The 14,626-nt window shown below is 39.2% G+C and overlaps 1 protein-coding gene across 1 annotated transcript in view; it reads left to right on the top strand.

The window, feature by feature from the left end:
- Positions 1-2,405: 2,405 nt before the first annotated feature.
- Cttnbp2 (cortactin binding protein 2) overlaps positions 2,406-14,626 on the top strand; it is a 144,101-nt gene continuing 131,880 nt past the window's right edge. Inside the window, exons 1-2 of the mRNA XM_027926329.3 lie at positions 2,406-2,494; positions 13,583-13,690. Coding sequence (XP_027782130.3) covers positions 2,414-2,494; positions 13,583-13,690 — 189 coding nt within the window. The 5' untranslated portion in view covers positions 2,406-2,413. The remainder of the gene's footprint in view (positions 2,495-13,582; positions 13,691-14,626) is intronic.

The raw sequence follows: 14,626 nt of genomic DNA, 5'->3' as shown, positions 1-14,626 counted from the left end.
TCTTTCAGAAAGAGTTAATTTGCATTAACAATCAGGATAATTCTCAGGAGAGAATTTAAACCAGCCAGTGTCCTCTCTTGGAGAAGCAGCCCCAGGCCAGGCTACTGGTGAGGAAATTAACTCCTAGTGTGCTGCCTCTGTGCTGTATGTAGGCTGGATGCTCATCCATTCCCTTAGCAGTGGCAGCTTTAAGATAGAAAAAAATGCTGTGGATTCACCTCCTGAGATCCTGAATTTTGATAGAAAATGTGCTGTCTAGTGATTTTTTTATGCTTGTCTCCATACACTCATAGGTTGGTGAGAGGGGGAAAAAATCACTCCTCTCTGATAGCATTTTGCTTTAATTGTATTTACACAAATATAAGCCATTTCTTCCCAATGATTTTAAAAAATTGAGTCACATGAATAAAATACATGAGATTTGTTTCCAGAGATATCATCACTTCATATACCTAGTTCTTAATTCTAAGAAGTGTGTTGTTTATTTTTTTCAGAAGTAAACCAATTAATTTCTTGAGTAGTAATTCAACATCAGTATCCAGAAAATTGAAAGCCTTGTGATATGGGAATATGCATTTTGAAAAGAACAAGAAATGTTCTTGATTCTAACTTTAAATATTTACTATCACTTCTGTATCTTTTACTGTCAAATGCTTTTCATTTTTTCATATAAGGAGTCTAGATGTTCTAATATTGAGCAATTTTAGAGAGAATGTTTGATAAAAGAAAATGATGAATAACCATGGAAACCAAATGGCTGAGATAGGTAATAGTTATCTGTAAAGTCAAAGAAAACAAATAGTTGAGCCCTCTGCTCACAGAATTGCCTGCAGGTGATTTCTAAGACTCTGACCCTTAACCCCAGAGTTCCAGGTGAAAGTTCTTTCTTGACCTCTCTTTACTGTGAGGGAACTTTTTAGATTTTATCTATCAACCCTTTTTTGGGGGTCTTCCCAGATTTTATCTGGTCTGGTTTGTGTCATATTTGGATCCATTTTGGAAAGTGGAACAATTAAAGTGTCCAAACCTTTCATTAGGAGTCTTCCATTTAAAAAACAAAGGAAGAAAGAAAGAAAAAGCTTTTGATCTGGTCTCTAACCCTTGGACTAAACATTCCAGTCATTCATCTTCCAGAATTTCAAGTACAAGATTTCATTGTGGTTTGATTTTACTTCTTTGAGACCCAGCTTGAATGCCTCAATTTGATTTTGTGCTTTCAACACAGTTCCTGGGATCTGGAGATTTGGGAAGGGCTGTACCATATGGTCTTGATAAGGTGATAGATTTTCACATTCTGCAAATTGGCAAGAAAGGGTAGGCACTGAATCAGATGCAGGAAGGGAAAATTAATGTTTGGGCCTAACTCACTCATCTTATTAAATTCTTGAGCCCTGTATTTCCCAAAGAATTTTTTTTCCCCTTTTGCAATATGAGGGAATGAAGCCAAGGCCTCTCTCGTGCTAGCCAGGCACTCTGCACTATAGAATCAAATTTAACAAAGGTGTGTGTGTGCATCCACGTGTCCTCACATGCAGGGGTGGGAGTCTTCTAACTTCTTTCATAAGGTTCTTCTAACCTTCCTTTAAAAAGCTGTGGCATTTAACACTTAAGTTTTTCAGAAGAGACATCAGACTTAGGAGTTAAAGAACAAAAAAGGGCCTCTTCTTTGGGAGTCCATAGAACAAAAACGGGCCTCTTAGCTTTCTTTGAAAAGGAGACTGCATAGAAAGGTACCCGATGAGAGGCACTAAAAGATAACATGTCTTTTTCATCTGGGAGTTGATAGTTTGGGGAGAAGAACCACAGTCGATGACAGGACAAAACAAAGCCAGGTGTATGTACACAGAGGGTAAAAGACATATGTAAAGGTGATACAAATGTCCTGGCAGCAAGAAAATTTAAGAAAAAGAAATTTAAGAAGGGGTTCGTTAAGTAATTTCTAATTGGCGGACGGCGGAGTGGGTAGAAGGAGCTTAAGTGAAGGATTTCCCTTCATCTTGGAGAATTCAGAGTCAGGAGCCTGCCTTTGAATCGGGGCTGTGCAGCGCGGGCTTGGTGGAGGCTTGCTTGGAGATCGCCTTGTGGGCACTTTCTTTCCTTCATCTCTTCTAGCGTCGGTGTCCTTGGCTCCTCCATCCGCGCGCTGCCCCACAGGGGTCCGGGTCGCGTCCCTCTTCTGGTCCCCAGCGGGCGCGCGCGGGGACTGCGCAGGCCGGCGGCGGGGCGGGGCGGGCTGAGCAGCCCCGGCGCGCCGCGGGTTAAGTGGCGGGGGCGGTGGCGAGGGGCGGAGGGAGTGCCGCGGCCCGGCTCCGAGCGCCCGCGGCCCGCAGCGGGTTAAGCGCCGCCCGCGCGGAGAGGGCTGAGCCCCGAGCCGCCGCTCCGAGCTCGCATTCGGATCCGCTAGAGCAGGAAGATGGCGACGGACGGCGCGAGCTGCGAGCCCGACTTGTCCCGCGCCCCCGAAGACGCAGCAGGGGCTACGGCGGAGGCGGCGGTAACCGAGTTCCCGGGGTGGGCGCGGGAGGTGCGTAGACGCGGGTAGCTGGATCCCGGTCCCCGTCCCGGGGACGCTCCTTAATCCCGAACACCTCTAGATGTCCCGTTCTTCGGGAGCCCCCAGGGCCAGAGACTGGTTTGAGTGGGACGGGGCGGCCACCCGGGTTAGGGATCCCTTCTCTCCTTTAGGGCTCCCTGTGCGTGTCCTGTGCAACCCTTACGCCCACTCCCTCCACTGGGGGGCATTTTGACCCGGAACGAGGGCTGAGTATGTTTCTTGTCGAATCTGACCCCCCATTGTTCACCTTTCGCTGCGCGCGTGGCCGTGAGCGCATGTCCCCGGGGTGCCTGGCACCTCTCAGTGGACCCAGGAAAGCAGGGAGAGGGAGGCGGGCCATCGCCAAGCAGGTGTGGGGATGCCCATTGTGTGTTTCTCTTCTTGTGCCTTTGGGAGGCCAGTTGGGAGAGGCCCGCGCCCAGCTGTGGGCGCTGCTGCAGCTGAGCGACAGCACTTTAGGTAGCTGCTTGCTGCTCCATCACTTGGTGGTGGTGGTGTCGTTCTTCCAGAGGCGATGCCCTGGCAAGGTGGAGGTTCTGCACCTGGTTTCTGGATATTGTTTTCACCTGGGGTCTGGAAGCCAAATGGGCTGCTTCCCATGGCTCATCCTGTGTTTAGCACCATGAATATATCCATGTATTGATACTTGCTCGTGTTTTCCAGCCTTTTCCCTGATGAGGGCTGGACCCACATTTCCTGGGTGCAAAAACCTTATCGGGGCTTGAAAACCAGCTTCTCTGGAGCTGCAAAGATCTCTAAAGAAAGGCAGATCTGGGAGCACCTCCCACTCTTGGCGCGATCCCGCTGCTCCGGCTGAGGCTGAGGATTCCGGGTGGGATGGAGTGAGCCGGGCGTGGACGCCCCCTCGGTTCCTCCCACCACCTGAGAGAAGTCTTTGCGGGAGGCAGCAGAGGGCAGGGCAGGGCGTAAACAGCACGGGCTGTTTTAACTTCCTCCCACCTCCGGAGGTAGGGCTTTCTGGAGAGGGAGAGGAGAGATGTGGAGGAAGGCACTGGGAGTGAGAGGAGCTGTGCTTGAAAAGGAAAGGAGAAACGGAGGAGGAGGGCTGCTGATTTCCGCTTGTGAAACTGGCAAATTTGGAGCTCAAACTTTTGCGAAAATTGAATTTTCATCCCTAGTGTGGAAAATGTGGAGTTTTAAAAGATTTATGGTGAAATCTTTTCACTCTCTGAGTTCTCCTCTCCAAGGTATAATAAGAAAGCTAGATGTTAAAACAACAAACCTCTCTGGGAAGCTGAAATGATTGGGTACTTACATACTCAAAAGATGGTGAGGGAAAGGCAATGAAAGGAAAAGGAGGTGGTATGTTGTAAACCAGCAAGGTTGGATTTGTTTGTTTAGCCTATGTAGAATGAGCTTCTTTCTATTCTCAATATTTTAATCACCTGACAATTAAACCAAGCCCAGCCATCTGATTAGTGATGTGTAGCTGACATATAGTTTCCTTAGATTGTAAACACCACCTTGTTTACAAGAGGATTTTGGAATTAACAAGGTCAGTGTCCCCTCTCTGTTAAAAAATTTTAGGAGTCTGAATTTCACTGCTGATCATTGGGGATTTGATGATTTTAGGCTTGTCAATGGGAATAACCATGGAAAATACGTGAAAATGAACCTCCTTTGTTATTTGCATAGAATCCTTTGGGGTTCTCAGATGCAGCAAAAGTCTCAATCTGATAGTTTTTTAAAAATAACTCGATTTTAAAGATATTTTGCTGCCTTATGCAGTACAACTGGGCATAATATTTTTCAAAATAAATTGACTTAAAAATGCATGGTCCATTTTTATCATCCCTTTGAAGTATAGATAGATTACATTAAAGAAGAGGCAGAGAAATATGTCATAATTGCTTCTTATCTAATAGCTAAAAATCAAAGGCATATGTATGAATTTTGGGTTCTTTTAAACCAGGACTTATTTTTTTTTTAATTTTAGCAAGCAATTCTTTTTTTGTATGTTAGAGATTTATTTCATTTCAAATTGGTTTACATATTGTGCATTTTTATATATACATTTGGCAGTAATGAGCCAGCGGAGCCTCCAAAGCAGTAGGCTATTTTTGAAAGTGAGTGTTTTCACTAAGTTTTGACTATTTAGATTGTTGCTTAGGAACAAGTTTAATTTATAGTTTTCAGTTTAATATCATTTTCAGTGGAGTGTTTTAAATTTAGTTTGTGATCCTTGTTCTTAGCTGTTTGAATCCTGAAAGCATCCCAAGTGTAAAGCTGGCTAACAGTTACATTATTCAGTAGGATCATATTAATAGTCTTTGCTGGAACCATGCTGGGAGACATGGGTTATTTTCAGTGTCTTAGCCAAATGTGATGACTTTTATAGGCCATATTGCTATTTTAACTCCTAATGGATAAGGCAGTATGGAAAAAAAAATCTTCCTGCTTTTTATTGTCACCAAAGAATTTAGGAATGAAAGGAAAACGGAGATTTTTTAAAAGCTATATTTGGGATATCAACCAGCAGTCTTACCATTCTGAGCTTTCTTTAGCAGCTAATATGCAAAAAGTAGGTATAAATTTTGTTGCCATGGTGATAGAGACAAAGAGAAATTTGGACAATATGTTTGTTTAAAAATGCACAACAGTGATATTAAAACAACTTAATGGCTAGATTGTTGTTTCAGTGGCAATATTGAATGTAAACGCAATGAGAGAATCTTAGTTGATTTTGCTAATTTTTAAAAGCTAAATTGTTGTTCTGTGACAACTATAAATATTGAACGTTTCACTAAATAAAATTTGCTGATTTATCGCATATCATTGAACATTTACAAGTGGAAGCATCATGAGTAACATCTCTGCTGACCTAAAGTGACGTATCACATTGATAGAAACTGACATACACCAAGAAATCATAGGAGAAATTGTGGTGTTATGAGAGGCACAAATAATTTGCAAAAGAAGTATTAGGAGAAACAAGCAGAGAGAGAGTTCCTAGTGGAAGGATCTGGAAATGCTGTGCAGAATGAGGACATTTCACCTGGGGATTAATACAAAGTGGATGTGGACAGAGACTGCCTGAAGGAGTGTGCACCTGTGTCTGGTTCTTGGGGTTCTTTAAGTCATGACATATATAAAAGACTTTCAGAGGTGAGTGCAGAGGTTTCCATTTTGACCTCAGCTGTATGCTTTAGAAAAAAAAATAGTTTAAAATTTGCAAAAATTGAAATAAAATTTCCTCAGAGGTTAGAATATGACTGTTTTCAGTGTGATGTTTTTCATTCTTCTTAAATTATAAGCAGTATGTTTCTGTTTGCACCTGCTTTGTTTTCTTTGGACTTTATTATTGTCATTGCCTTTGCTCTTATCATTGTTTTTCTTACGGGAGCAGTTTTATGTAGAGAAAAACATTTGTATTATTTGTAATTGAATTCATGCCTAGACTGAATTGCCAGTTGGTTCTGTCCTCATGTGCGTCACATAAGTTTATGAGTTCAGAAATGTTTCATAGTCTTAGTACTCAGTCATTTGCAGATATCTTCTGTTGGTCACATGTAATCAAGGATGTGATGAGGAGAGAACAGACTCAAAGAGGATTGTGTGAATTTATTTGCAAAAGAAATCAAAGGTTACTTATCACAGTGCCAGTCACATGGCAAGTATTTTACAGATGTCTATTGAATGAAAAAAAAGGAAAGAAAATCCATTAAAAAGCTATGTCATCATAATTAATGTTGGTTGGCTAATTGGAAAATTTTGTTACCAGGTTATAATGAAATTATTGTTCTATGTTTTTTATTAACATTATAGATATTAGAGACCTTGAATCAAAAGATTTTCATTTTACCCCTTTCTAAACTGCTTTTCTCAATGAATTTGAAAAATGCTTCCAGATTTTTAATTTAATTTCAACACTATTAATTTTCTTTTTAGATTACCTCTCTTCCAAATGATGATTGAGGCTAGCGGTGTAGTAGTGGTGACTGTACCACTTCCATCCAGAAGACTTGTGACAGTAGAGTCAGGGCCATATTACCCATTTGGACTTGGAGGAGGGGATGATTGAGGATAAGGTGGAAATGTGGGAAAGTCTGGAGACAGAGAATGGGAATAAAAAGAAAGATTGGCCAGGAAGGAGGCAGTTAGGCAAGGTTTTTGAGTAGACTGCAGATGCACAAACCATGGGAATTCAACTTTAAATGCATCTAGGAAGGATGAAGCCATATCTCTTCCCAGTTTACATGTACTTGCTGCCTAAACACATCTGAATGTGGCTTTAGAGAGAGGCTTTGTAAGAATCCTCTTGATTGGATCCTCTCTATGGGAGCTCTTGGAAAAGGAGATCTGTCTTTTCTCCTTGATGATTTGGTAAAGAAATAGAGAACAGACACCAGAGAGTAATGATGATGGCATTGACAGTAAAGATTGACAGAATTTTAGTCTGATCTTTTATAAATAACCTTTACAAAGATGACATCATGTTACTAATGCTGTGTACACAATGGTGTCATCAATGTGGAACCTGATTTTAAGGGGGAGATTATCCCTGAATAAATTTTTAAGAAACAACTAATAATTTGAGGATCTATTTGCAAGGTTAGTATAGTAAATGAAGTATAATCAAGTCAACATTGTTTTGTGGAGTGAGTGCTTATTTGTAAATTATTTAGTTTTGACATTGCTATGTTTCATGGGAAAGACAACTGGAATGATTCCAAAAAGTCTGCTTGAGTTCTCCCACAAAAGGGCTTCATAGCTGCAAGAGTATAATTTAGCCTTCCATGCCCCATCCTCTTCACTTTGAAAATCAGCATGCTGACATTTGCCACCTACAGATCAAGACAATATTCTTCAATGCATTGCAAGCTTCTTAAAGCACAATTATTAGGTGGAAATACTTTTATTTTTCTGAGATGCAGCCCATTCTTTCCCTGAAGAGGAAATGGAGACTGAGAGGAGTTTTGAAAGAAGGAAAAGGGAGGTAGCTGGGCCTAATTATCAGATGCTGTCACCCCTGACTGAGCCACTTTTCTGCTTTTCATTTCAGCTTTCTCTTAGTTAAAATTAGTTACATCCATTACCAGTTTTCCTTCCTGACATTGTTTCCTTGTCAGTATTACCTCCTCCCAGTACACTGAAAGTGCCTTGTCTTTGCAGGAAAGACAAAAGACCCCAGGCAGTGTGGTTGACTTGAGGACCCTTTGTTCTCTATATGTTGTTTTAAAGATTTCCCTAGTTCAGGTTACTCTAAATGATTTTTTAAACAATCAATGATTGATTGAATGCTCAGTTACTTAGTTGCTTCTAGAGTGGACTGTAGCATTGTGTCTTAGTTGTCAAGTGTGTACCTGTAGAATGTTGTACCTTAGTGGGCTACAACATTTCATGCTGTTTTATGCTGCAGGCAATAGGCACTTAATACCAAAAGTTGGGGGCAGGACACATTTGATAAAATCAGGTGAAGATGTGATATTCTTGCTATCCTGACACACCTAGTAAATGTGAGGGAATAGAGTTACCAGAGAATATAAATTTAGTACTGTAAGTAAATGTAACCGGCAGGACATGATTAGTTGATAGATAAGTTAATACAACAGACTCTAAGTCCAAATTGAGAGAACAAAAGATTTCTAGAGTCTAGGAGGGCATACAAAAATGGAAGCTATGCTTCTTGTTGAAGGTAAGTATCAGATGAATATGAAGAATAAGGAGGACCAGGGAGAGCAGAATCAGAGGTATTCGATCCTCTCATGAAAACTCACTCTTCCATGTAGAGAGAGAAATCAGGAGGAATAATCTCAAGGCGAGAGGTAATGACAAATTTTAAAATGGTCTGAATTCGTGAGAAACATTATACGTTCTTTATGAAAAGTATCATAATTGGCTAAATTCATATTCTATGTACTTAGAAAGTTGGACTTAGTTTTTTTTTTCATGTCAATAATTCAGTATTAAAATTGTGATCCTTTTGAAGTTTCAAGATGTTTCATTGCTTTCTCTTCTTTATGGTCCTTATTTATCCCAAAGGAAAAAAATCTTACTTTCTTAGGAAATTCTAAGTGCATTACTATTAGCATACACTATTAAATGAGGAGCAACACACATTTCTGTAACTTCTAAGCAAAGAGGCAAAATCAATTTTCCTCAAGTATTTCTCATAGGCCTTCAGTCTTAGGGAATGACCTAAATTTTCTCAGTCCATCAATACAGTTACCCTAATGGTAAATGAAATTAGGATGTTTGGGGCTGGAGGAGTTTTTAGAGATCAATTAGCTCAATATCCATATTTACTGATGAGAAACCTGAGAACCAAACAAATGAAATGACTTGTCCTTCTTTGCTGATTGCTCATTAGCCACATATCTTGTGCCTTCCAGGCCATCTGCTCTCTCAGACACCCTCACTCTTTCTTCCTTAAGAGAGATTGATCAAATGTAGGCACAACTCACTGGTTTTAAGCTGGGCAGAGGTAGAGAATGTGTTTTCCTAGTAGAACTGTTTCACCTAGCAGCCCGGATAAGACTGGTGTGTTTGGGTAGAGACCTGAGGGGCACTTAGCCACTGTGGCTCCACCATGTTCTGAAGGCTTTTTGGCATCGCATCAAGGTGCCAACCCCATTTATTCTTTAAGGTTATGGGCAAGGCCCTTTGGCCCCATTTGGCTGTGACTGTAGAATCCCCCTGAGTTTTAAATTTAGGGGTAGGAGAGTAAGGTATCCTTGGTGGTGACCTGTTTTCAGTTTTAGCTGTTTAAGATGACTCAATTCAGTCAGGTTCTGTTTTTATCTTCTCCTTCTCTCTCCTTCACTGAGCCTGAATGAGAAGATTGCCTTCTGTACACCTACCATAAGTATTTCATGGTGCAAAACTGCTATTGAAAAAGGGTATTTCTCCTTTTTCATTTATATATAAGCCTAAATATATTAATTATAACAAATTAATAATTATATGCTACATTAACATGAAAAATTAATATGCAATAAAAAACAATGCATCAATATAGCATATACCAATATACATGATTTGTTGTATCCCAGAGAAGATATCTTCTCTATTTGGTGAATAGACCTGGGTTAGATTACACTGCCATGACAGATTTTTTTTCCCCCATATGAGATAAGATCCATGCCAGATGTTCGTACCGAATGCATTTACTGCATATACTGTCTGGTGCAATTCCTTGGTAGCACTTTCCCTGGCATATAGTACTTTTCCTGGTATATGGATCAGACCTTAAGAGCAGTCATTAGAGTTAAAATCCAACAGGTATGCTTTATTTTTTATTTTTGAGTTTCTTTCTGTTGCTAAGAAATGAGAGCTAGGTGTAAGAAAGCTTAGACTATGAGCATTTCCTTGGGGTAGAGGGGTTCATGTTTTTTTGAGTGCCCTGATGGACAGCTTAGTTTTTTATTTGGCATGTTTTGGATCTGTTCTGTTTTCTTTTGAAAAATTAAATTACCAGGGTAGTATTTTATCAACAAGAGATTTAAAACAATTCCTTTTGTTCTTGAATCAAGAAGCATTAATGATTTTTCTCTATATCTAAGTATTTTTATCCCATATGTATATCAGATGAATGTCCATTCATATGAAACAAAAATGAAGGTTTTTATTGGAATTTTTGCTTCTAGACTTGCTTATTTTTCTAAAATTACCAAAGGGCTTTATATTTATTTATAAAATATCTAGAACCTTAAGATCACCACCTATTTTCATGCACTTTTGGTTTTAAACCCTGCTTTGCCAGAATAGGGGATGGGAACATCAGATATGGAGAATAGCAAATTGAAAATATTATTATTATTGGAAATCAGGAATGAGTGGTGTTTTAGTGAGGAAGTACAGATGGAGGTATAGGGGAGAAGGAAGCAGACACACTACATACCTAAAATAATATATATCACCTATATTATGATGTGAGATAGATTTCTAAAATATTCTGTGACAAGGTTTAGCAAGAACCCTATAACAGTAGTGGTGGTAGTGGTGGTGGTGGTGATTATTATTATTCCCATTACTGGGAATTGAATCCAGGAGTGCTCTACCACTGAGTCACATCTGCAGCTCTTTTTATTTTATTTTATTTTTTTATTTTGAGACAGGGTCTTGCTCAGTTCCCGAGGCTGGCCTTGAATTTGCCATCCTCCTGCCTCAACCTTCCAAGTAGCTGGGATTACAGGCGTGTGCCAATGCATTTTTTAAAAAATGAATTTCCCCATCAATTGATGGTAATATATAGAAAAACAGAAGTGTTGTTTGCAGGTCACTGTTATGATGTCAGTGATGATGGAAGCAGGGCAAACTCTCCTGACTGTAACATGAATCAGAATCTTGGCAATGTCTTCTATAATTTATTAGTTTTTAAAAGGGAGTGCTTTGCTTATGAAGCTTCAGGGAAACAAGCACAATAAAACATACAATTAATTAAAATCTTTAGAACAACCAGCAGCAACATTAATAAAACATTACCTTTTAAAGCACATAAGAATTGCAGCTTATTCTCCCATCTCAGTAGGGGGGAAAACAGAATAAAAGTCTGTCTTTCATCATTGTCAATAAACTGAGTTTATTGGACTTGTGCTGGTAGATTTTCAAAGAATAGGCTCTTAGCCAGTGTCCCACTACTCCCTACATAAAACATCTGGGATAGTAAAAACAATTGCCGGCCTTTATTTAGCACTTACTTCACTTATGTGTTCTTATTTAATCCTCACAAGAACTTTGCAGAGTAGATGCTAGTGTTACCATTGTATAGATGAGAAAGCAGAGACTCAACCAAGTTATTGAAATGCTTCTCAAAGTGTCATCCAGCTTGGACCAGCAGCACCAGAAGGAGCTTGCTTATTAGAAAGGCAAACTTATAGCCTCTCTAACAATCAAGAAATTCTGAATCAATTTCTAGAGGTAGAGACCTGCAGCCTGTTTTTTAAGTTAAAGTCTCCAGGTGATTCTTACATGCTAAAGTTTTAAATAATATAAGATATAATGCTATAGTAGAGTTTGGGACCTGCTATATTGGATTTTACTATTCACAGGGGACATCTCTGAGTTGCCTTCTAAGCTGTGCTCTCCTTCAAACCTGCTATAGGTTTAGCTCGTCTCTTTTTCCATCTTTAGGCCCTGCCTTCCAAATAACTGCTCACTCTAGTGGGTGTGTGTAAGAAGAAACAATTTACATAGGAAAATTCTTTTAAAATCTTTCTCAAGGGATCCATCTAGGTCTTGTCTCTTTCCCATTTATCACTGTGTCCCCTTCCAGATGGCTCTTTTGAAGTGAGATATGACTAGTTTCTGGTCAGGTCTTGTGAAAGCCCCCGAAGTTGTTTGTGGTCTCTGCTGTGTTTACTCCTGTTTATGCACAAAGACAATCTGGTGGTAGATGTAGGTGCTAAGCCAGTTGTTACTGCACTTACAGAACACATTCTGGAATTCTGATACTGTATGATACTGAATGGTCAAGTGTGCACACAAATTATAGCACTTGGTTGGATGTCCTGGTTTTACCATTTACTGGTTACATGATCTGTGTATGTTATCTGACTTCTCTGAGTTGTGGTTTTCCTAACTAAAAAAAACAGAGATGGTGATGTCATGTGGATTAGATTTGGTTCTTTGAGAATACTTTGAAAACCGTTGGGTGCTATACAAATGTGAAGTAATGCTCTGGAATGTACTGAAGAACAGCTTCTGAGGTTGGGTATACCAAGACATTTGGGGATAGACATGAGTTTCCTTCCAAGGATGGTGACTGTGATAGTCAAATGAAAGTTTCCATAGAAGAGAGAAGCATATTGTGTGTTTTTGGAGGACTTCAGTCTTTGGACTCACCCAGACCCAGCTGAGAACACATTAACTGATCTTCTCTCCACTTTATCTGTAACATAGATGTTAGAAGACCTAATTGTAAAAGTTATTGTTAGGAAAGAAGTTGAAGCAAAAGAATTTGGATTCAGTGGTATATCAATGTGATTTAATGCTGTAAGATTGGATGTAGTCATGATGGAAGGAATGTGGAGAACATGATAGGGCTTGGAGAGTACTGTATGAGAAGTTATGACCCCCAGGGCCATTGTGCTGACTCCTCATAGTGCAACTGTGTCTCTGGAAGGCTGACTTGTTCTAGCCTCAGCTCCACACCTAACCCTCCTCGTAGAATAAGAAGCTACTGAGAATTTGCCTAAGAAAGCACTTCAATAACTTAATTGTAGAGTTCCATAGGCCCAAATAACTATAAGTGGGTTGTGGTTCAGGCTTATTAAAAGTGAATCTGTATGCAGTAAGCATGTGTATACATGTTGGTGGGGAAGGGTGGGCAGTATGAAGAACACGTTCCTTTGAAATGGGTAACTGTTAGTTGGCTCAATGGATTATTTCCTTTGGAAATGTGAATCTGGGGTTACCTAGTCATTCTACTTTTGAAGAGAAGCCACAATTCTAGAATTATGTATTTATTTATTTGGTGATATTTTCAAATTTCTTTCTTTTCTTTTTTTTTTTTTTTTTAATATAGTTTGAAAACAGTGGAAAGTTTTTCTGTGGCTCAGGTAACACATCTGTGGGCCAGATTTGGTTGTCGGTTGCGTACTAGTGGCCTCTGCTGCAGAGTGTTCTATAAACATGACCTGTTATTATTGGATCTCCTGGAATTTATAATAACCTCCCAGGAGCCTTTATGTTGGGACCCTTCTAAGAATACATCTGTGTTTTCTTTTCTGCCCTCCAACCAGCCCCCACCTCACCCTGACATATACCAGGCCTGTTTTGACATAACTCCAGGGACTCTAAATGTGTGCCACATAATTTGGAGAGATTCTGATTGAGGTGTGCAGGCAGCCTGGGGAACTATATCTCCTTAGATGGGAGATTTGAGAAAGTGGCATCATGGCTTTTACCTCTCCTAAAAGATTAAGGTATAGATTGTCTTTAATTGAACAGCATATTAGCTTCTTTTCTGAATCCCTGGGATAAAAAGGACCTATCGTATATCTGTAGGATATATGGATCTTTCTTAAGAAATAGTTTTTAATTGCATTTTTAAATTTTGTGTTACAGAAAAAAGAGTTTGATGTGGACACCCTCAGTAAATCAGAGCTGCGGATGCTGCTGAGTGTGATGGAAGGGGAGCTGGAGGCCAGAGACCTCGTCATTGAGGCCCTGCGGGTAAGAACATTCTGGGGCAAGGTCTCCTTGTGTATCATTCTTTTCTCAAAGGGCCACTAGCAGAGCTGTTTTTAATTTTTAAATCAAATATATTTGAAATGTTCCATCAGGATAAAATGTGCCCCTCACTCTGGACACCAACCCTTTATAAGCTTGTAAACTTTATAAGCCAACAAACACTAAAGTCAAATGGCTCTTTACATGTTGGGGACTGAGAATAAACTGTTGACTATGTAAGGCTTGAAAAGTCAGTTGTATTATTCCAGCATTTTTTTTGTTGTTGTTGTTGTTTCACATACTTATTTGGTTAAAGACATATTTTTAGAAGACTGGTAATTTAGTTTCTTGCATTGGATATGTTGGCAGTGAGGAAAAATAGTCATTTATATAAAAAAAAAGTTGCTGATACTAGATCTTTTTTCTTCCTATATAAATGACAAATGATTTTTTTATTTTCAGAAATTTAGTGTTTAAAAAGTCTATAAATATATGTATATTTACATAAATATGTAAATACTTATATCTTTAAATAGGTGATTATTTTTATCTGATCTTACAGTAATTTTAAAACTATTTCCATAGTATTGCAAAGAATATGTTACATGTCTTAATTTTTCTTTTTGCCTTCAGTATATTTTCACAGAATTGAAGTTGATACAGTAGATGTATGATGACCCCTCAATTTGGTGTCAGAAAAAAGTGGGGAGTATATTTGTACCATCTGCAGACCAATATTGAGCTGAAGGTGTTGCTTTTTGAATAAGTTTAAATAGATATTTGCAGTTTTGTTATGAGATATGACCATCCTGTTCCACATTAGGAACATATTATTCTGTTTTTTGTTTGTTTGTTTGTTTTTTAGTATTTTTTTCAGATGTTGATGAACCTTTATTTATTTATTTATCTATTTATTTATTTATTTATACATGGCACTAA

This window comes from Marmota flaviventris, chromosome 1 (assembly GCF_047511675.1).
Source record: "Marmota flaviventris isolate mMarFla1 chromosome 1, mMarFla1.hap1, whole genome shotgun sequence".
Classification (NCBI taxonomy): Eukaryota; Metazoa; Chordata; class Mammalia; order Rodentia; family Sciuridae; genus Marmota; species Marmota flaviventris.
This window is presented reverse-complemented; position numbering and strand designations above follow the sequence as displayed.